The 21866-nt window shown below is 41.7% G+C and overlaps 1 protein-coding gene across 2 annotated transcripts in view; it reads left to right on the top strand.

Annotated features, from left to right (window-relative positions):
* Nucleotides 1–21866, top strand: part of F13A1 (coagulation factor XIII A chain) — a 61862-nt gene that overhangs the window by 22586 nt on the left and 17410 nt on the right. For both annotated transcript variants that reach the window (XM_086469033.1, XM_086469034.1), the window contains exons 5-8: nt 5707–5825; nt 12303–12410; nt 14643–14817; nt 18107–18245. In XM_086469033.1, the coding sequence (XP_086325159.1) occupies nt 5707–5825; nt 12303–12410; nt 14643–14817; nt 18107–18245 (541 nt within the window). The remainder of the gene's footprint in view (nt 1–5706; nt 5826–12302; nt 12411–14642; nt 14818–18106; nt 18246–21866) is intronic.

The following is a 21866-nucleotide window of genomic DNA, read 5'->3' as shown; positions in this document are numbered from 1 at the left end:
ACCCTTTCTTCATCTTTCAAATTTTTTACCAGAGTATTTGCATCAAATAATCCTGTACGAAACAAGGGCCATCCTACCAAGTGACGAGTGAGTTTAGTGTTATTAATAGAGTCCATTATTCAGCTGCACTACTGTCAGTACAGCGAATGATTTGTGCCGAATTCATTACTTGCCCCTGGTCCAAGGGAATAAAAGCAATGATTAGCTTATGCATTATTTAGGAAGATATATGTTAACGCTGAGTTAAGCGGAGTTAGTTAAGCAGGAACAGGAGGGAAGGGCAGGGCCCAAGGCCCCACAACATTGTGAGATACTTCTGAAAGCAGCATAGAGGTAGGTACCTTAGAGCTGCATGCTAAGAATTTAGTCTGGGAGAGGAGGGAGAGCATGTAACAGAAAGAGAGGCATCATTGCCAAAGGTATGACACACTGATGAGCAGACAAAACTGCTCAAGGTTTGTGGAGGCATCATCAGCCTGTCACAGCTCCAGCTAGGGAGGTGTGATTCTCCACCCCAAGGTAAAGCATCCCTTGGCTTTAGTCCTGGGTATTGTAACAGCCAGTTTATTAGCCAGCATGGTGACTCTGCAGTAGAGTAGCACCTCTTTGGAAAGGGATAAACCCCAAAGAAAAAGCTTCTTAGGTTGCCTCAGGTTGCCTCCTGACTAGCATACAAGCAGCTAGGGCTGCATGCAGCCCTAATGTGGAGAAAAAATGTGATGTGGGAAGCTTGGCTACTCCACTGTGGTGTGACTGGGACCACACAGGCTGATTCAAGGTGCTACTGAGGGTGTGGGAAGAGGAAAATCGATCCCTTCACACCTCCTTCCCCACCCACCCCATGTGCTGACTGATCTACCTCTATTCATAGCACATGGCGGCTTTGCTCCCCTACGCCCACTGTCCCTCCCTCACACCTGAGTTGAATGGGGCCAAAAGCCAGCAAAATTAAAACCACAGCATGGGAGCAAACCTACAGGGAGCAAGATATGGAGCAGTTGCCTCCAGCAGCAAGGCTGATAGAAAAGCTCTGCTTCAGGAAAGCAAAAGAGAGTCTCTGGGCCACAAGGATGTGCTGTGTGCTTCCAGGCCCAGGGGAGGCAACTTGGGGTCACCCCTGAAGGATCACATTTTTCTCTCCAGCTTGTGTGTTCAGGTGTGTCTCAGATGTGACTTCGGATCCTGTCCCTTGCTTGCTATTGTAGTTTTCATTTTTTTTCTGCATTTAATTTGGATCTGGATTTATTCTCATTTCTTGCTCCTACTTTTACTCCTAGGTAGTTTGGGCTAATTGGCTCCTATATCTGCCTTTTCCCCTTCTTTCCTTATGTTAGAAAACCAAGGGCTGTTTCTTCACGCTTTATCCCCTGGCTGGAAAAGATTTTTCAGTGGAATGACAAAAAGGTATAAAAACTCAGGCAGCTAAAGTGCAGAGAAAACAATAGTTTGAAAATCTCCTGGACTTGTTTGCTGGGTTAATAACCAAGCAGAAAAGTCTGAGTGAAAAACCTCATTAAAAAAAGAGAAGGCTGATGCCAGGAATGAATGGGGATTGTTATAGCAGGGAGCAGAGCATGGGCTCTGTCAGTGTCTAGCGCAGCTTTCCAACTCATCATTTTGGAGAAACATCAATGTGTCAGTATGAGCTTTTCTTTAAGACAGAGGCATTTGTGCCCTTTCTTATTACTCCTTTTCTCATTGTAGTTCATTTTTGACATATCTTCCCAGTCAGGGATGCAGGGCTTTTTTCTGTTGTTGCAGAACAAGTTTGAATACTTTACTAGTCAAACCAGAGTACTTTGCTTTCAAAATCATCAGATGTTTTTATATGTCTTAATACTCTTATCTACATTTAAGGCTGATCACCAAGGATACTTTAAAGATGCAGGGCCTGATTGTGCAAAATGATATACACCAGCCCCAAACATCTGGGGATTCAGCAGACTAGTGGATTGAGATTTCAGATACTCAGGTGAAATTTGCATTACTTGATAAGCAAAGTAAAGCCTGTGAGGAGAGGCAGCATCCTTTCTTCAGCCAGCTGACATAATTGGGAAAAACAGATGTGCTTTTGGGCATGCAGAGCCCTCTTCAGTTCTGAAGCAGAAGATACAAATGGCAAGTAGTTGAGGCTATCTTCTTGGAATTTAACTTGACTCTTAGCAGTATCAGACTACATGAAAGCAGAGAAGGGCTCCTTTGATCTGGATACTGTGAGCTCTTTCCAAGGAGGTGCTGAGTCCCAGCAACTTTCTGCTGGAGAACATACAGTGCTTATCAGGAAAAGACCTTGCATTGACTTGTATGGCTCTCTCACAGGTGGAAATGCATTGTGTATCTGAGTAAATCGCAGAATCTGTTGGCTGAGGTGGGCTTTTCATTCACCTAAGCCTCCTGCAAAGTTCATTATATTTAAGCAATTAAACATATTGCAACTTTATTGAGTCAGTTGCTCATTTCTTCTGCTTAAAAGTCCTAATACAGTTTGAGTATTAGTAACATATGGTTGACTTTGGACTCCTCTCATGTGTTACCAGTCATCCAAATTTGGCCCAATGACATTTTCTTGCATTTATAGCTAAATCTTAAATTTGATCTCTTGTATCATAGATTCCCTGTGGGTAAAATCCACTCAGTTTCATCTTTCTCCTATATGAATGTAGGCAAGCGCTAGCAGTTGCAAGGCGCTAGCAGTTGCAAGGCAGCATACGGATCTTGGTCCTGGTTGGAGTGGGTTTTGTAGATAACTGTATTTAACTCTCGCAGCTCTCTGCTACAGAACTCTCCTCTTCCCAGCAAGAGCCCTGGGAGTTTTGTGGTTCAAGCGAGGCCCAGCCTTGCATTGCTGGATTCCCACAGGAATGTGTTGAAGGGAGGCTGGGTGCTCAGGGCAAGTATGCTGTCTCCAGCCGTCCACTGGTGCCGCTCTGCTCAGCGGTCACTGTCTGTATGAAGAAACAGCATCTCCAACTCCAGGCGGTTACTGTGCTGGGAATGGGGTCCCCCCATACTGGGTAGGGTCCTCTTGTGCTCATTCACCTTCTCAAATTGCAAGGACTGCTCTGCACTCCTAATCTCTTTTACAAGGAGCCTGTGTTCAGTGGGATTCCTCGCCTGCAGTAATGTCTTCACGTGAAATGTATTTTCACCATAACCATCTTCAAATAGAGAAGCATAGAGGCGAATTTGCTTCTTTGTAGAATTGCTAGTGTCTTAGTAATTTCCCAGGGTAAAAGAAATGAGTGAAAAAAAAACGTAAACTGCTAGAGAAAAAAAACAAACAAACCCAGCAGATTTTTGTAGAATTCTTCTGTTTGTCAGATGTGAACCTCCACTTGCACAAAATAATTAGGAGTTGTACTATGTAGAGCACACTTAGCATTAAAGTAGTCACAAGTGCCTCATATTTTCTTCTAAACAGTCTCAAGGGTAGTGAAAGCTGTCAAAAATCAAAGCAGCTGGCTTCTCTGTGAAACACAGAAGCCCTTTTTACTTTACCAAAACCCACAAATATTTTAAAATAATTGACAGAGAAGTTAATCAATTTTCATCTGATTTAGCAAAGATCACGCAGTTTCAAAACAGCATAAGCATCTCAATTGATACCAATCAGATCAATACTGATATTTTTAATCCCTCAAAGAAAACAACAGCTGTCAAGAAGACATATGCACATAGTCTACTGAATGCGTACAGAAGAAGGTGTGAGTTCTGCATCTTTAAATGCATTGTCTATACCATTTGTATGGTCATGCTTTAGTAAAATCCAAAGCTCAGAGAGAGACTGCATATAATTGTTCAATCAGCAAATCAGGCAGATCTAGCCTAATGAAAACAGCCTAGATGAACTGTAACATCTGCAATATTTTTGGTGGGATGTGATGCAAAACTTGTTTAGAGCTGGGAGATGGACCTCAAAAAAGTCATGTAATACACAGTTTCGTAAGTGTGAGAGATGCTGGCATAAATGACTGCAGCTTTTTGATTCACTGAAGTTTTAATGCTCTTTTTTCTCCTAGTAGCCTCTGATTATAATAAACCTGTTATCTTCTGCTTTGTGCCTGGGTGCAGGTTGACTAGGTCACGTGTAGTGACAACCCTGTAAAGAAACTTCTTGATGACGCAGTTCTTGGAAGCTGGGTGAATACCACCACCCTACCAAATGCAAGAGCGGGTCTCAGACTGCTAAAAAAACACGATAAAACCTGCAACTTCTCCATTTGCTCAGATTCGGACGTAGTCTGCAGAGCCTGTACAGCAACCCTGGCAAAAGCATACTGGCAAGTGCTGATGTCCTCAAATGCAATAAAGCCTTCTTACATCTGACACCTGCTTCCCTATCATTCCTTGCACACCTATGTAGAGGTCATTATGTTACATATCTATACATAATCCCTTCTGTATGGATAGATATAGAGATATAAATATATCTTCAGAGAAAACAAAACTTCCAGCAGGGTCAGGTGTGCAGACTGGCCAAACCCTTCACCTAGCTGAAGCCAGTGTGAGTTTCGCCATTGATTGTTTCAGAGGGCTCAGATTTTAGCTTGTTTTCAGCCAAATTGCAGTTATACAGACAAATGAAGAAGCTTTTGAGGACGAGGTGTACAAGGAAGTATGAATCTGACTTGCATTTCAACAAAATACAACAAATCAATATGCTTTTAAAAGTGAAATGATTCTCTAGTAAGTTGTAGAGGGATGCTGAAGAAATCCGTTATGGCAGTAGTGAGCGGTAGTTTTGTACCTGCCTGTATCAAACTATCAGAGGTTATTGCTTCCCTTTGATTTGCTATCTGGTACCACATTACTGATTTCCTCAAATTAATTAATTCCCATACTATCAGTTGTTAAGCTGTATCTCTTAGTCTCAAAATACAAGCATTGGCACAGGAAAGAAATCCGTAACTATTCTAATGTCACAGAATCGCTACCTGCTTCATGCTTACCTGTGAATGTCCGAATAGTTTCATGCCATTTTGTGCAATACGAGTGTTAATAATGGGTTATTTACATATGCGAATCATGTTTGCAGGGTGAGGGTCCACACACATACTGTTGACGTAAGACCAGTCTAGGATATACCCTTTTTGGGTTGATAAGGATCTCTTCCAATTGCTTCCAGTTTTCACTTGGACATTTGAATTTCTCCTCATATTAGCTGGTCAATCAAGCTACATGGGGGAGGGATAGTCCAGTCGATAACTTGATGTACAGAAAAAGCAATCAAACCCTTCTGTTACTATGATATAAAAACTGTATTCCATTTTTTTTAATGCCCTAGAGATTTTTCTTTAGATCTTTTGACTTGAGCTCTTTTCCATTAACATTAATAGGTTTGAAATTGTTCTTTTATCTGTTTGTATGGATGCAGAATTGTGTCATGGTACTCCAACTTTTAAATTAGTGGTACTCAGTAATCATAAAATTCTTGATAAGATGTGACATTTTAATCATACTTTACAGATCCTGAGAAAACAGGAAGGAGTTGTGAGTATTTTTGCATCTTACATGCTTTTAAGTTGTGTATCATATTCAGAACTGGGGTCACTACCCCCTTATTCTTGTACTCTGTTGTAGCAAGTAATGCTTTGTTTGATGGAAGAGGGATACTTTTCATCAAATATTACTGTATTCTATGCTAAGTTTTTTTTTAATGAAAACTAAGCGACTCTGTTAACATTTATTTTCTGCAAACTAATACAGGGGATGCTGTGTATCTCGATGAGGAGAAGGAAAGGGAAGAATACGTCCTGAATGATGTTGGTATTGTTTTCCATGGAAACATCAACGACATAAGATTAAGAAGCTGGAGTTATGGTCAGGTGAGCTATTTAGACTTTCTCTGGCTGCTCCCAGCAGGACAGCAAGTGAATTTAATTGACACCAGACTGTGGTTGAGACTGTGGGCTCCAGAGTGCATTATTGATCTGTCCTTCAGAAAGACAAGGGGTATAATTTTAAAATTGTATGAAGTGGGTATATACCTAAACCAGAAAAGCAATGTTATGATAGCTAATATTTAAAGATCTTGTTTGTCTTCGTTTGGAAGACAGGTGTCTGCTGAGGAAGGCAGGAGCCTCCCTTGAAATAGAAAATGCAACCCCCTTCCCTCCAAATTATTGTAATTTTGAAATTAACGGGCCTTCAGGCAAAGATATGGGGAATAGGAATAACAGTTCTTTACTAATATATAATATATATATATATAAATAAATAAAACACAAGGCGGGGAAAAAAACCCCAACCCACTGGTTTACACTGACAGAGTCAGAAATACAACCTGACATCCTGTTAGGGTGGCAGTAGCAGTCCGATAAGATGGTGGCTGCAGTCCTCCTGAAGTGATGGATGTAGTTGTGTTGAAGCAGCGATCTTGTAAAAGGGTCTGGTCTTCCTCCGAAGGTCCAGTGGTAGGTAGGTAGCTCTTGTCCTCTGGAACTCCAGTGGGGGAAAAAAATCCTCTGGGAATGCAGTGGAAGAAAGGCTGCTAAGGTGTTCGAGATCTCAGTTTATATTTAGCATGGAATGCTTGGCTCCTTCCCCCCGGGCCGAGCATCTCACAATGGGATGGGGAGTCGTGAGTCAATTCCTTGATGGGCCATTAACAGGAGATAGCCCAGGAGCGAGTTATCGATGGGTCAGGCGATAAGGCATTGTTGTGCCCAGTAACAGAAGATAGTCCAGAGCGGGGAGGCAGGGAGCACCGCCCCACCTGGTCTCAACAGCTCCTGAAGATGGTAATAGAATACTTTTTTGGACACATGTTACACTGTAACCTAGGACATGTTTTAGGGGCGTATTTCAGATACTAAGAGGCTGCCTCTTGAAAGTTATAATCATTAGCTGAGGTTTCCACAGTGCAGCAGTATTTCTGCTGCTACGTTCTTGCTGCTTCAGGATCAAACCAATTTAGACTAAGAGTAGAGAGATTATGTTTTTTCATTTTTCAGCAATAGGCTGTATTGCTTTTTGACTCTTTGTTTTAGTTCTAGCAACTTGATGGAAATTATTCCCATCTGCTCAGGCAGGGGTAGGGGTTCAGCTTGTCAGGATTCCTATGGCAAACTGGGATTTAATCCCAGAGTTTTCAATTTCCTTGCCACAGTGACAAAAGGAGGAACCTCTCCCTTTGCTGCATGGACTTGACAACATCAGTCTCCAGTGGCCTCTTGCAGCCTGTGGGAAATACCCCCTGCCAGTCTAGTGTGTGGTGTTGGTGTGCCTCCAGTAATATCAGACTCCTATTGCTTGCTTGCCTATTTTGCCTCACTCTGTAAGCACTAACCAGCCTGAAAATCCCTATGGGATGAAAGAGTTAAGTTGTTGTTTGAGAATAGGGAAAAGGCACTAAAGAGCAGAATCAAAATGAGCAAAACTAACCCTAGCTGTCACTCAGAGGGGTTCCAAAGGACAGTTATTGGACATGGTGAACTCTGCTCATCTCACGTCCTGGATTTTCACAACAGCACAATTAAGAAAGCAGTGAAGTACTGCCTTAATGCTCAGTTTTTGTGGCAACTCCCCGGCGCAGCCTTGCAGAAGGGACCTTCTTGCTTTGCTTTCTTTCCCTCAGCTAAAGAAAATCTCAAAGCTTGATCTGGATGGATTGCCTGTGTACTTGCCCTGGAGAGCTCTTTGAGCTCACATCTCTCTTGTTTCCTTATTTAATGGTACAATTTCATCTTTTTTTTCCTTCGGCAGCACTGCCTTAGGGAGTTCCTGCCTCTGCACCGTTTCTTTGGTTGTGTCAGCACTGTTGTTTGCGGGGTCTGACTGTCATCCTGACTGAGATAAAAATAACCCTTAAATAAGGTGGTGGTGGGGAGCAATTCCATAAGCTGATGGTGCCTCTGATATAAGAAAAGTGGAACCAGATCCTGAGGCCAAAGCTGAATGTGCATTTAAGTTGACCAAAAATGCCCCCTCCTGGCCCTTTCTTCCCCCTGCAAGTGCTTGTGCAGCCGTGCAGTGAATCAGGGTGGAGAGCTGATCGAGCTGAATAAGCATCTCCTTGATTTTTTACTGGTTTTCTCCTGAGTTATTTTTTGGGCCTGCTCTGTTCCTAGATTTGGGATTCCCTCCATGATAGATGTAAGGGGGAGAGAGAGGGGGGAATGAATGGCTGGAGATGGACAGTGCTGCTTAAACCAGCTGCTGGATTTATGTCCTAAGATGCTAAATTTGTGGCCTATGGTGGCTTGGCCTGAGATGCTTATATTCTGCGAATCTAGCACCTTCCTGACACAAACACGAGCTTTCCCAGAGAAACCGCATTATTTATTTCTAGAGAGGTAGAATTGCTAGGAGATAGTTCTGTCTGGGAGGTTAGGGCTCTTCCATCTCCCTTTGTCATGTACTTCCATTCCCTGTGTTGTCTGAAATTGGAGGACCTGATTTCCACACTATGTTGTGGTGCACCTTTTGTTATCACTTGCCTGTGTGAAAACTGTGTGACAGATGCAACTAAGGGGGCCCAAGCCAAGAGTTTTAATGGAATCAATTCTTTTGTATGGGTGTAACAGACATCTCAAACTGCAAAGCAATGGAGAAATATTCTTCTTGTTCCCTTTGCTTTCAGTGAGATGGAGGATGTGATGTTTCTCATCTTACCCTGACAATTTCCAACCATTAAAAACATGCATCTGCTTCATTTTCAGCAATCCTGAATGTTAAGAATAAGAGTATTGCTATAAGTGAGTAAAAGTACTAGCAGCAAGGCCTATATTGTGGATATATCGTACAAGTATGTATTTTGTATTTATGATATGTAGCCCTGTGCAAAAGTGTGAGTAAAAAACATAAGGCCACATACAGTCACAGAGGTGAAAGGTACGTGGTAATACACAAAAATACAGATAAACTTGAGCATGGTAATATTCTTAGGCTAAAAAATTGCTTTGAACAATGACAGCTGGAAGCTTTAACTCAGGCTGTAAATTAAAAAGGAGCATACAACTGGGTTACTAGTGGAAGATGATTCTCACAGCTGCTGTCTTTAATGAGCAGCATCAACATGAGAGGAGGAGAGGCAAGAAAAATGGACCGAGGAAGAAAAAACAACAGACCAGTTGAAATGTGACTGTAATGAATGAGGATGGAGGTGTTCCTTGTAATATGACTGTGATTCCTTTCTTCTAAGAAAGTATAAAAAGCCAGTCATGCAGAAAAGCCCACAGGGGATTCAGGGGAAATTTGACTTTGGAAGAATTCTAGACACATAGGAATTCTCTAGCTGAGAAATGTCAGAAGTTGGATGCTATGTTGATCATTTAATGTCGTTTTTTGTGAGAAAAATAAAATAAAACAGGTGCGCAAATGTCATTTTACGGCACATACATTTGGTCAGATCAGGCTATAGGCAATGTGAGATCACATCTGCCTGCAATAGACTGCGAGAAATACAGCCCTAATCCAACCAGTGCAAAAGGTGATACAGCCCCTCTTACTTTGATTTAAATGGAAGCTTATCTATTAGAAACAGGTTAGCATGGAAGAGGAATCTATTTATTTCCCAACTTGGGGCTTCCCATTGGCAAAGCCAATGTGTGGTACCTGCCCAAACCACATCAGAGTCTACATATATGATTTTTGCTTGATTAAGTGCAGCTAAAATTCAACCTTTTGACCTACTTCACACCATTAACAAACTTCAAATTGTTGCTAAATCATAACCTTGTAGAATATTTCATCTGCAACAAATTGGCATAGTCGGCAGGAACCTAAATCAGGATTCTGGAACAAGTGATTTAAAATGTTCATCTGCAACAGATGCCCACTGAAGGCCAGCACAACTAAATGCATTGCTGTGTAACACAACACACATCTGTGTGCAAAGAGAACACCTTTGCCTGTATGTTTTCTCATGTCTTGTTTTCCATCTGCAGTCTTTCCCAGATGGCTCTGTCAAAGTTCCTCGATCCTGAGTTTGGTTTATTTCTACTTCAGCCCCTGTTGAGCAGGCAGTGCCTGCGCCTAGCCCAAGGTCACTCACCTGGCTGCCTACTGCTGCTCTGGTTCCTCTGGCATTTCAGGGGTGTTCAGCCTTAGAAGTGCTATATTTCTATTCCGCTTCCCTCTAGATAGCATTGTCATGGCAAGAGTGAGAGCAGGAAACTGATTTAGTTCGATTTAATGTTTTTAAATCCCTGGACAGTGAAGAAGAGCAAAACTGGTTTTAGAGTTAAGGCTACTCTGCATCCTACACTACTGCAACAGTATAAGGCAGCTAGACTTTACAGCTTGTTCTCTCTCTTCTCCTGTTAATCCAGTTATATCACAAGCATTCGTGTCATTTTATAAATGCTAAGGTTGAAGGCAACAACCCTGGTAGCAATTTCTTTCCTCTTTATTCTTTCTGTATATGCTGGCAAGATTGACAGTGTCTCATAAACTGTAGATAAGAAAGATTTAATTTACAGGGTAAACTTCTTATTGATTTAACTCGGGTCTTAGGCACTGCTGATGACTTGAAGTGCAGAAAGCAGATTTTGATCCTCGTGAAGGTGATAAATCATTGGGCCAGACCAGAGGAAAAGTGAACTAGAAGCAGGAAAAACAGCTATGAGGGCCCAGAGTTTACAATATCTGTTGTGAGGATTCTCCTTGGGAAGGAAGGTCTCCGCAGCACGGTCATTCACCTGAGATTATGTATGTCACATACCAGTGGAGTGGACTGGAGAGTCTACGGTGCAATTATTCAGCTTCCCAGGGATGATACAATAGTAGGAATAGGTCCCTGGGAAATACTAATCCCTCTTTCCCTATTTGCCCAAACATCATGAATTCAGTTTTCCTCAGACTGTAAGATGTTACTCACTAGTGGACATCTGCTCCAGAGAAAGCAATTCAATGGAAATGTGGGTGATGATGAGAGAGGTGTGCTGCCTTGGAGGACATTTGCTGAAAAGCATCCATACAGTGGTGGTACCCTGAGGAATGAGAGCCAGGCAGGTTCAAGGCAGGGGCAAAGAAAAGGACTTTCCTTGACCAGGAAATGGCTGAGAGTGGTGCAACATGGTGGTGCCTCCGCTTTCTTGGCTTATGCTGGTGCTCAGCTGCTGCCTGGGATGCCACCCTGATCCCTCCCACCTTCCCTGCAGAATCAGCAGCAGTCTTGACTCTTTGGGTCTTTCTTTTCAGCTCTCTGGCCTCACTCTTCCTTCTCTCTGCCTCTACCTGGGCTGCCAAAGCAGCAGCTTGGTCTGGGCTCTTGCTTACTTTCTTCAGGAGGCAAAACTCAGATCACCCTTATCAGCCAAGGAGCCCTAAGCCAGGCTGGAGACAGTTGCAAAATCGGTCCAGCTCTAGTAGCAACATGAGAGCAAAAATCCTGTTAGTGTGAATCATAGCTTTAAGGATGCAAGCGTAGAATATAAAGCCTAACATGGGAAGGGATCAAGCTCCATGGAGTTTCTGTCACAGCCTTGAATGTTAATATAAGATTGTGTATCTAGAAGATACTTGTTTTATTAATGTGCTTTTCCCTGTCCCCTACAGTTTTCCAGGGGACAGAGGTATTTTCCTTCGCTGTGCAGTTTCTCCTAAGGAAAATGAAATACATTGCAGGGCAAGTTCTGTGACAAATGGTTTCTAGTCTATTTAGGCACCTCTGCCCTCAATTCATTCTTGTGCTTGTTCATGCTCGATTGAAGAAACTGTACCTTTTCACTCTATTTTTGAAAAAGACTACTTCAGGTCACCTGGTATTTTTGATATCTAAGTTTCATAGACCAGGATTAATCTACACAATCAGCTTTTGGCTTGTTAATTTTAAACAATTTTAAAATTAATTTAAAAATTAATTTTAAAATGTGAGTGTCTTCAAATTAACTTTGGCAAACCACTTATTGTTCAACTTCCCAGTATTGCATTGGCTGTGTCAAAGAAGTCCTGAAGTTAACAGGTCTGGAATCTGTGAAGGACATGAAGTCCTTCACGAGCACAATAGCTTCTTGTAGTTATTATTATAATATCTTCCTATTATATACTTGTTAGCCCTTAAAATTTTATATCCTGTCGGAAAGGCTGTGTTGTCATTTCAACCTTCTAGAAACTGGACAGAGATTGAATTGAAAATTACACTCTCCTTTCCCTCACAGACTCTCACATTTTTTGCCATATGTGCACGATTATTCTAGAAGAAAGTTTGTATTTTTAAACACAGAACTTTGCCTTGACCAGCTAATTTTGAAGCTGATCAGCTGTTAAAACAACAATGAAAAAAAACTTTGCCTTTGCTTTCTAGAATAAAAAGTGACTCAATTTTCCCTCTGTTTCGATTTTTATTTTCTTTTATCTAGTTTGAAGAAAACATTCTGGATGCTTGCCTTTTTCTGATGGACAAGGCAGAACTGGAGCTTTCTGGGCGTGGAAATCCAATCAAAATCTGTCGTGTTGCATCTGCAGTGGTATGTAATGGATTCTAATATGTGTCAGAAGTGACTTGTAAATCAAAGCCAGGCTAATTTAACTGTCTCTCGTGCTCCAATGTGCTCAATCCAACAGGTGCTAGATTATGTGGACTCCAGCACTAGCCTCAACAGGGTCTTAAGACATGCAAGGGTGGGTGTTACTGTGTCTGACTTTTAAGCCCCAAATGGCCTAGTCAGGCTGAGAACATTTATGTGCACTACCTTGGCTCCAGAAGAAAACACTGTGAGAGCTGTCCTCTTAAACATAGGGTCCACAAAACTTACTGCACTCAGAATACAAATACCCAGAATAACCAGAAGCAAAGAGAAAGGCAAAGACTTTCCACATCTCCATTTTTTCCAGCTGCTAGGCACCAGGAGTCATGCTGTGGGTGCAAGAGCAGCCCCATTCCTGATATTCAAGATGGAACACTCATCCAGCATGTGGAAGGCAGAGGCTGAGTCCTCTCCTCTGCCTTATAGAGGTCTGAACTGATGCCTTCTGCTCCCCAGGATAATACTCTAGTCATTGAGCTAGTGTCATTAGAAGTTCTCCCAAGTCAGCTACTAAAATAGATTGTCCACAAAACGTGGCTGCTGGAGATGAGTGATCCTTTAACTCACTCGCTACAGCATTTGCCCAGGCTTTTTTTCTTAATTAGCTCTTTTTCTTAGATGACATTGAAATAGGATCTCCAGCCTCTCAGTGCCACTCACTGAATCTTCCATAGCATCATGTTAAATAGAATAGCTTCAGCAAGAAGTACTGAGAGAACCCCCACTTCTCTTTCTCTTGTCACCTTATGGTTAGTTCTTTCACCCTAGATGTTAGAGATATGGCTTCAGACAGAAGTAAGAATTAAATGTGGTTCCCTCATCCTTGGGGTAGTAGATGTAAAGGGTCCCTTGTGCAGGAGCCATGGAAGCCCTAAGGGCAGAAGAGCACAAAGTTTATGAACCCAAAAGGGGCTTGGATATTACTTAGGTTTTGAGCCACTCAATCATTTTAGGGAGGTAGAGAAGTTCGCTGTTGGAAATCCAGGAGTCAATGGACTTTAGGTCTAATCTGCAGGATTAGGCCATAGCTGGGTGGGTGTTTTCGCCATCTGAAATCTGGACCTCAGTAAGAAGTGCCCAAGCGGTGCTGAAGTCCTCCCTGTGTTCCTTACTCATTCTTGCTCATGTTGAAATGTGGTAGAGCTGATCTTGTTTGAGGAGGTGCCCCCATGCTGGGATCCTTCTGAGGCTTCCTGACATTGCAGAGCAGATAGTCACCCCCTGCTTCCCCTCTTTACAGCCAGAGGAGAGCTGACCTGTCCTTGAAGTGCCTCTTTTCTTGGGATGTCTCCCACAACAGTGAGATGGGCACAACCCCTTAACCCTTTGATTATGACTCTGAATACTTCTCTTTATTCAGTCCTAGGGTTCACATGAAGTCGATTTTCTAATTATAAAACAGTAGTTAATCTGGCCAAAAGCTTTTAAATGAGAATTGTGATTTATTTGGCTGGCATGTAGCTGTTCCACATTAGCATAATTAAAAGGTACAGAGCGAATGAGCTTTTTGCACAGCCTCAACTGGTTTGGTTCAAATTGCAGCTAGGAGATGTATTGCTCATTAATGCTTATCAGTATAGTCATTAGTCAGCAAAACTCTTTGCTTTGTATAATCTTACCAGGGGAAAACTTACACAGCAAATTCCTTCTTGTTTTCATGTGTCCTGGACCGAAGAAATTAGTTTCTACTCTGAAAATAACAGCAGACTGGCTCTCCTTTCAATCTGCTGTAAATCAGGAGTGATTTTATTAAAATCTCTGGACTCATACAGACAGAAAACCAGACAGTGTTAGGAAAGAATACAGCTTAATAGTTTTGAGGTTTGCTTATCTGTATATAACTGATCCTGTTTATTAAAAATACAGAGCAGTAAGCATGTTTAATGTTAATAAAACTTACTGAACTGGCAACATGGATACTCAGTGTGGTCATTTAGTTTCACCATTATTTTTAAGTGTCTGACCTTGATTCAAAATTATTCAGTGATGGAGAATTCATGGCTCTTAGCAAGATTGTTCTATTCATCTTCTACCTTCATAATTAAACATTTCTGTTTTAGTGCTAGCCTTAACTTGGCTGTGTTCAGTCTCTGTCATCGTATCTTTGTCTGCTGGTTTAAAAAAGCTCTTTATTATTCTGACATCCCTAATGCTCGTTTCCTTTGTCTTTAGATCAACTCCAAGGATGATAATGGTGTGATTGCTGGATCCTGGGACAATATGTATACTTATGGTGTCCCACCTTCAGCCTGGACAGGAAGTGTGGATATTCTCTTAGAGTATTACAGTTCTAAACAACCCGTGCGATATGGCCAGTGCTGGGTCTTTGCTGGTGTCTTCAACACATGTAGGTATCAGTGAGAAAAACTCCATGCTGCTGTGCGGTTGTTGCATAACAGAGAGAGCTTTTAGGTTAAGCTAACTACTACTGTACCTCGCTCTGTGGTGTTCAGGAGCAAATGGTAGAGATATCTAAAAATAGATGGTTTAAATAGATGGTCGTTAGATAAACTTTTGGCATCTCCTTCAGTTCATCTGCTCTTCCACATAAGTCTGTTAACTATTTATTTGTTCAGTAAAATGTACTCAGTGACTCATGAGGGTAAGTTTGGGAGAGAGAATGTTAGTCTTTCGACACTGTCCACGTTTCTGTTAGGAAATCTGAGATGAACAGGGGGCCTGTTATCTAGACCTGCAACATGAAACTATTATCCATTATGGGATATGAGATGGCATTTCTACTCTAGAAAAGCCAAATCTCACCTGTGGAGGACTGGTGCTAGCAAAACTGACATGCACTGTCCCAGTACCTATCTGCTGAGCACTGTGCCTTTCTTAAGCCCAGATGATCTTCCTTAGAAGCACTTACAACATGTGCATTTATGTATCAAACTGAGAGGGACCAGATCAGCTTAGGACCATGGAGACACAATGGATTGGAGCCTACTTTGTGTCAAGTACTTTTCAGACACAGCTGAAGGTCTAAGCTTTGGTCCTTGTATTTAAAATGTGAAAAGGACATTACTGAAAAACTCTCCATGAAACCTTTCACCTTTTCATCTCTCTTAATACTGTCACGTGTTGCTGTCTCAAGAAATCACATTATACTTCTCTTTACATTATACTTCTATCAAAAATTAATGACATTAATCGCTCATCTTCTGCAGCAAACATGGAAATTGAATAATTAATGACAAGATACAAGACTGGTTCTTCACCTTCAGGCACCCCTGGACATCTCTGCATTTTCACTTTATATTTGCCTGTTCCGTACATGTATGTTTCATTTTGTACATAATTTTCCTCCGATATGGAGAATTGAATATCATAACTCATTTTGTTTACTTGAGGTAGTTCCAAAGCTATTTAAAACAGTAAGGTCCTCAGAAATAAAGCTGTCTTCTGACGGCCTAGCCTTCTGCTGGCACATGCTTCTCACAGCTGTGGCAGGGGATGCAGTTTCAGGTTTCTCTGCTTCTCTTTCATATATCTGGAGAGGTTCTTGTTCTGATTTGGGGAGGTGCCGACAGCTGCTTTATCCTTCAACACATGAAATGGTTCATTTTATCCCGGGCGCAGCAGGATAATGAGCAATCACCCACATCCAAAGAACCTGAGAGACATCTACTTCCTCCACTGCTTGAGTTCACATGGTCTGTACTTACTGTACTACTGTCTGTAGATGCTCCTCAGCATGGGTTCGAAAAGGCTCTTGCAAATATTTCCTATGGATGCAATTCCTTGCAGTGGCATCCACAGGCCACTTTGTCTTCTCTACCCATTGCCTCGTCTGGATTTCTCTAGGTCACAGACAGACACACATGCCAGTTCTTCCACCTTCCACCCACACTGGCCCTGAATCACCACCAGTATTTTGCCTGGAGACCACCGTGAAACTGGGGCAACGCAGCAGTGGCCCAGTGCCTGCTGTGTTAAATGGAGAGGCATATTTATCTGGGGCAAAACTAGACTCAGTTTGATGACTAAGTTAGCTAAGTCAGAGATCTGGCACTTTGTACTGCTGCAAGGACTGCTGAAGTACAAAGTATGTTCAGCATTATGAAATGAAAATGTTGCCCAGTGGCTGATCTGATCCATAGCCACTGACATGTCCAGCTGCTGACCACTGCACAGAGAGAACAGCAAAGGTCTGAACAGTCATGTGCAACTAAAAGGGGTGTTTTGAGCTGATTTTGAGTCTTTCTCAGCTGGCAATGTTTTATCATTGTGACCAGTCCAGCTTTCCAAGGTTACTGTATTGTAGACTCTGGATAGTCATCCGTTAAAAATGCTAAAACATTCTGAAAAAATGGTCATTAATCTTGAAATTGTCAGACAAATTATTTTCAATGAGCCCTGATGGCTCATGTGCTGGAAGCCTGGGAGGGCACTTGAATTAAGTTTAATCAATAGGTACATATGGTATTGGATGTATCCAAGCAATTTGTCATCCAGGAACTTGAAATGAATGTGCAGAGTTACACTTTATTGGGAGACACAGTAGTGACACTAATGAATATACAAAACCCAGCAGTAGCAGCAAGGGCTGTTCAACATTGCAGCATCAGAACTATTTTTAAATAGGATTTTCAATAAAAATGTTTTGCATTTCCAAAAAAAAAAAAATACCCTTCTGTTTTCTGCAGAACCATATTGGCTCCTAAATTGGAAAACAGGAACATTTTTGGCTGAGAGACAAAATATTTCATCTGGAGAAGCTCCAGTGATGTGTCACTCTGCAGCCCCACTCCCCCCTCCGGGCCATGTTCCATGTCTATTTATCAGCCAGGGTGCACCACAAACACAGAAGCCTAATGATGCACTACTGCACTTCAGATGTAGCCATAGCATTTCCACATTTCCCAAATTTACCACTTGTCAACTGGGAAGAAGAGTCATCAGTGCTACATTGTGATGGTCTGAGATTTTTAGGGATGGGGCTTTTTTTTTTTTTTTTTTGAGACCCTTTATGGGAAGAGACTGTTGACTCTGAAATACTATTACTTAGCAATCAATACAAATTATGTAGTGCATTTTATTCAGACTCTGTAACTCTGACATTTCACTTGCAAATAATGCAGCTTTTCCCCCTTGTTAGCAATAATTTTCTGCTTTATTCTTCATGTTCTCCAGGTCTCTTCTGATGGCAGATACCAAATGGGAAAACTCAAAATCACCAAAAGGAGATACTTTCTATTAATTTTCTTTTTAGCACAGTCTCATGATTCTTCTGGGTTACTGATACTAGGAGATGTAATGTATTTTGCATTTCTTGCAAGCTCAATCTTGTTTTTCTTTATACCATGCAGTTGGTCATGCAGTTGACCCATTGCACCCAGATTTGCCTTGAAAAGCTACAGTGTGGTGACTATGCAAGACTGTTCTAAAACTGTTGATAATCATCTGCTTAGATTATAACCATTGTACCATTACATATCTTGAATGCTCATCATTTTGTGACCAAATAAAATATTTAACATATTCTATATAAAGACAGATAAGAGGAAATATTTGGGTTGATTTGGCTGAGTTTTCACATTTTATTCTAGTTATTAAAAGTTTCTCGCCTCTCATCCTGTCATCCATGAGCAGTCTTCATATTTGTCCTTCTCATCAGACTTATCTTTTTGGCACAGTTCTGAGGTGCTTGGGGATACCAGCAAGACTTGTTACCAACTATTCTTCTGCCCATGATAACAACGCCAATTTACAGTTAGACTTCTTTCTGGATGATGAAGGGAAAGTGGACACCAAAATTACAAAAGACTCTGTCTGGTGAGTTCTCCTGGCAAATGCCTTTAATGTGTCAGCTATATAAGTAGTAAAAACCATGACAGCAATACCTGTGGTTTGTTTATTTCTCTGTACATTAAAAAGCATTGCTAGCTTATGTAAAACAATGAGTGGATTTTTAGTAGCTGACTGATATGAAGTGCTTATCATGTAAAGAGACATATCCTAGGAGTTCCCACTATTAATGTTACCATTCAGTATAGTGCACATTTAAGCTTACTGGCGAAGAGCTGGAATCAATTTCTGCTCCTTTGGGCCAGACCATTTCTAAAAAAGCAAAGGGGTAGGATGGGCACTTCCATCAGTCTGAAGCTAGGCTCAAAGGGATACCTCAATATCTATGGGAAAAGGCCCTTCTTGTCCTGCTTCTGCCCAGTTCCCATATTTGTAGCTGGTTTTATGTTGTGTACTCGCAGTCAACTGTCACAAATAAGTACTTTCCAAAATAAATCCAGTTTGTCTGAAAAAGAAACAAGCCAAAGTATCATACAAGTTACTGAACTGCTTATTGCTGGATTTATAAAAAGAAAAGTCCCTAGGAAGAAGAAATAGAGTCTACGTGTTCTTTTGGAGAAGACAGTGCTCTAACTTCTTCCTCTAACTCTTACTGTCTCCCGTCTGACAGGAGAAGTGTAGCATATATTGATTATATGCTCAGTTCAGTAGAAATTATGTGTGGGTTATTGGGCCTCAAGCCTCTCCTCAGAGCGAAGCAGTGAATGTGACCTCTGCATGTATTCCTATATTCAGGAGATGCTTGTCCTATTCAGTGTTAATATATCCGATTTGTGTCAACGATATCTTCAACTCATCAGCGTAGCTGCTCATCAGCATGTTCTGTTAACAACTTAAACTCTGGAAATCTTACATTAAAACTGTAATAAACCCATTCTGTGGTGGAGGAAATGACTGAACCTCCTACTGTACCTACTGTCACCTCTTTTATGGGATTTCCATGATCTACTACCAAAAAGGAATCTAAAGAAAACAATTAGGTATATTTACATCTGAAGCTTGTATCACAGCATCACAGAATATTTGAGACTAGAAGGGACCCCTGGAAGTCATCCAACGCCCCTGCTCAAAGCAGGGTCAGCTAGAGCAGGTTGCTCAGGGCTGTATCCAGTTGGGTTTTTAGTTTCTCTAAGGATGGACACTCCACAACTCTGGGAAACTTGTGCCAATGCTCAATCACTCTCACAGTAAAAAAGTGTTTCTTGATGTTCATCCAGAATTTCCTGTGTTTCAATTTGTGCCCTTTGCTTCTTGTCCTGTCGTTGGGGGCCACTGAGAAGAGTCTAGCTCTGTCTTCTTCCTGTCAACTCCCTAACCAGGCATTTATACACATGGATAAGATCCTATTGAGCCTTCACATCTCCAGGCTGAACAGTCCCAGCTCTCTCAGCCTCTCCTCATGTACAGCCTCTAGTGTATCAGCCATTCCTTCCCATTTTCTACATCAGCAAGCTTGCTGAGGGTATAGTAGGTCTCGTCATCCAGGTCATTAACAAAGATGTTAAACAGTATTGGATCCAGTATTGACCCCTGCGATTCACAACTAGTGACTAGGCTCCAGCTGGTGTTCACACCAATAATCACAACCCTCTGATGCCAGCAGTTCAGCCAGTTTTCAGTACATCTTACTGTCCACTTATCTAGTCTATACTTCAATGATTTGTCTATGAGGATGTTCTGGGAGGTGGTGCTAAAATCAAGAGAAACCAACCCCATGCACTAGTCTTCCTTTGCCCACTTAGTCATTCATTAGATCACAGAAAGCTACCAGGCTGATCAGGTGTGGCTAGCCCCTTGTAAACCCATCCTGACCACTGCCTGTCACCTTATCCTTAACATGTCTGGAAATGTTTTTGAGAAAAATTCGCTCTATAACCTTCCCAGGAATCAAGGTGAGGTTGACAATTCTGTAGTTCCCTGGGTGGTACTCCTCTTTCTTGAAGAAAGGAGTGATACCTGCTTTCTTCCAGTCCTCAGGAACCTCCCCCAATCACCATGACATTTTGAAGATAGATATGAGTGGTCTTACAATGACAGCAGCCAGCTCCCTCAGCACTTTTGCATCCATTGCATCAGATCCATTGGACTTCTGTGTGTCCAGTTTGTTTAAATATCCTCTAACGTGTTCCTCCTCTAGAGATGGTGAATTTTCGTTACTTCAAACTTCCACACTGGTCTTAGAGGCTGTGATTCCTGAGGGCAAATGTTAGCAGTAAAAGCCAAGGCAAAGAAGACTTTGAAGACTTCAGCCTTTGACACCAGATCTTCTGCCCCATTCAGCAGCAGACCTATGTTTTCCATCACCTGCCTGTTGATACTGATGTATTTGCCTTTCTTACTGCTCTTTACATCCCTTGACATACTCCATTTGGTCTGGGTTTTAGCTTTTCTAAACCTGTCCCTGCATGCTCAGACAGTGTCTATATTCCTCCTGGTCACCTGTCCCTACCTCCACCTCTTGTGCACTTTTTCTTTATGTTTGGGTTTAATTGGGACCACCTTGTTCACCATGCAGGCCATATGCCACTTTTTGTTAATTTCCTGCACATGGGGATGGAACATTCCTAAGCTTGCATGAGGTGACCCTTGAAAAACAACCAGGTCTCCTGGACCCATCTATCCAGAACTGCCTCCCATGAGATTCCTCCAAGCAGGACCTTAAAAAGGCCAAAGCCCTGCTCTCCTGAAGTCCAGAGTTGTGGTCCTGCTATTTGCCTTGTTCCCTCCTGTTAGGACCCTTGGGAGTTTCCAGTTTACTAAGCTGCGTCTCGTCTATGTGACAGCAGGACCTCAGTATGTCTCATGGGGCTGGTCCTTCTATGGCTCACAGAGCTGTAAAGGAACAGTCACTCTTCTGAAATGTCCTCTGCCTATAAGTGATGTGAAACAAGACCTAGTGACTGGCCGCCTCACTGCTCAGTCCGTACATGCCCAGTAATGGATCATTGTCACGCTTCAGACTTTTCACTGTCCCATCTTTTCTTCTCCGCTTCTCCTAACCTGATGTATGAAACACCTCTCACCCACTTCTGACATTTTCTTTTACTTTCCTAACTCTCCTTTTCACAGTTCTTTCCCAAGACTTCTTAATTCAGTCCTGATTTTTTTCCATTCGTTTGGGACAGGGCCAGATCATCCAAAATCATCCTTGCTCCACTGAAATCCATATGCAACTTTCATCCTTCCACCCTACATTTGTTTTTCTTTGGCTTGATTACTTTTTGAACTGCCTTGTTCATACTTTTATCCTCCTGGTGCATTTATTCGTACATGGTGCACATAACCCTTTGGGCATGACTTAATATATTAACCATCTCTTTTCATTTCTCCTCTGTGTCCTTTCTCTTCATTACTCTGTAACACTCCACAGTAGCCCACATGTCAGCTTTAAATGGCTTGTGTCTTAACCTTGATTTCATTTTTAATGTCTCCTTTTCTTTTCTTTTCTTTTGAGGACAAGCTCAGGGTATTTATAATTGTTTTTAAAATATATTTCTCACTTTTATTTATAATATACTGAAAACTGGAAGCAAAGCTCTTTTTCTTTATTAATATGTCATTTCTATTGCCTTGTACTGCTGGAGCTGA

This window comes from Leptosomus discolor, chromosome 8 (assembly GCF_034619465.1).
Source record: "Leptosomus discolor isolate bLepDis1 chromosome 8, bLepDis1.hap2, whole genome shotgun sequence".
In the NCBI taxonomy this organism is placed as follows: domain Eukaryota; kingdom Metazoa; phylum Chordata; class Aves; order Leptosomiformes; family Leptosomidae; genus Leptosomus; species Leptosomus discolor.
This window is presented reverse-complemented; position numbering and strand designations above follow the sequence as displayed.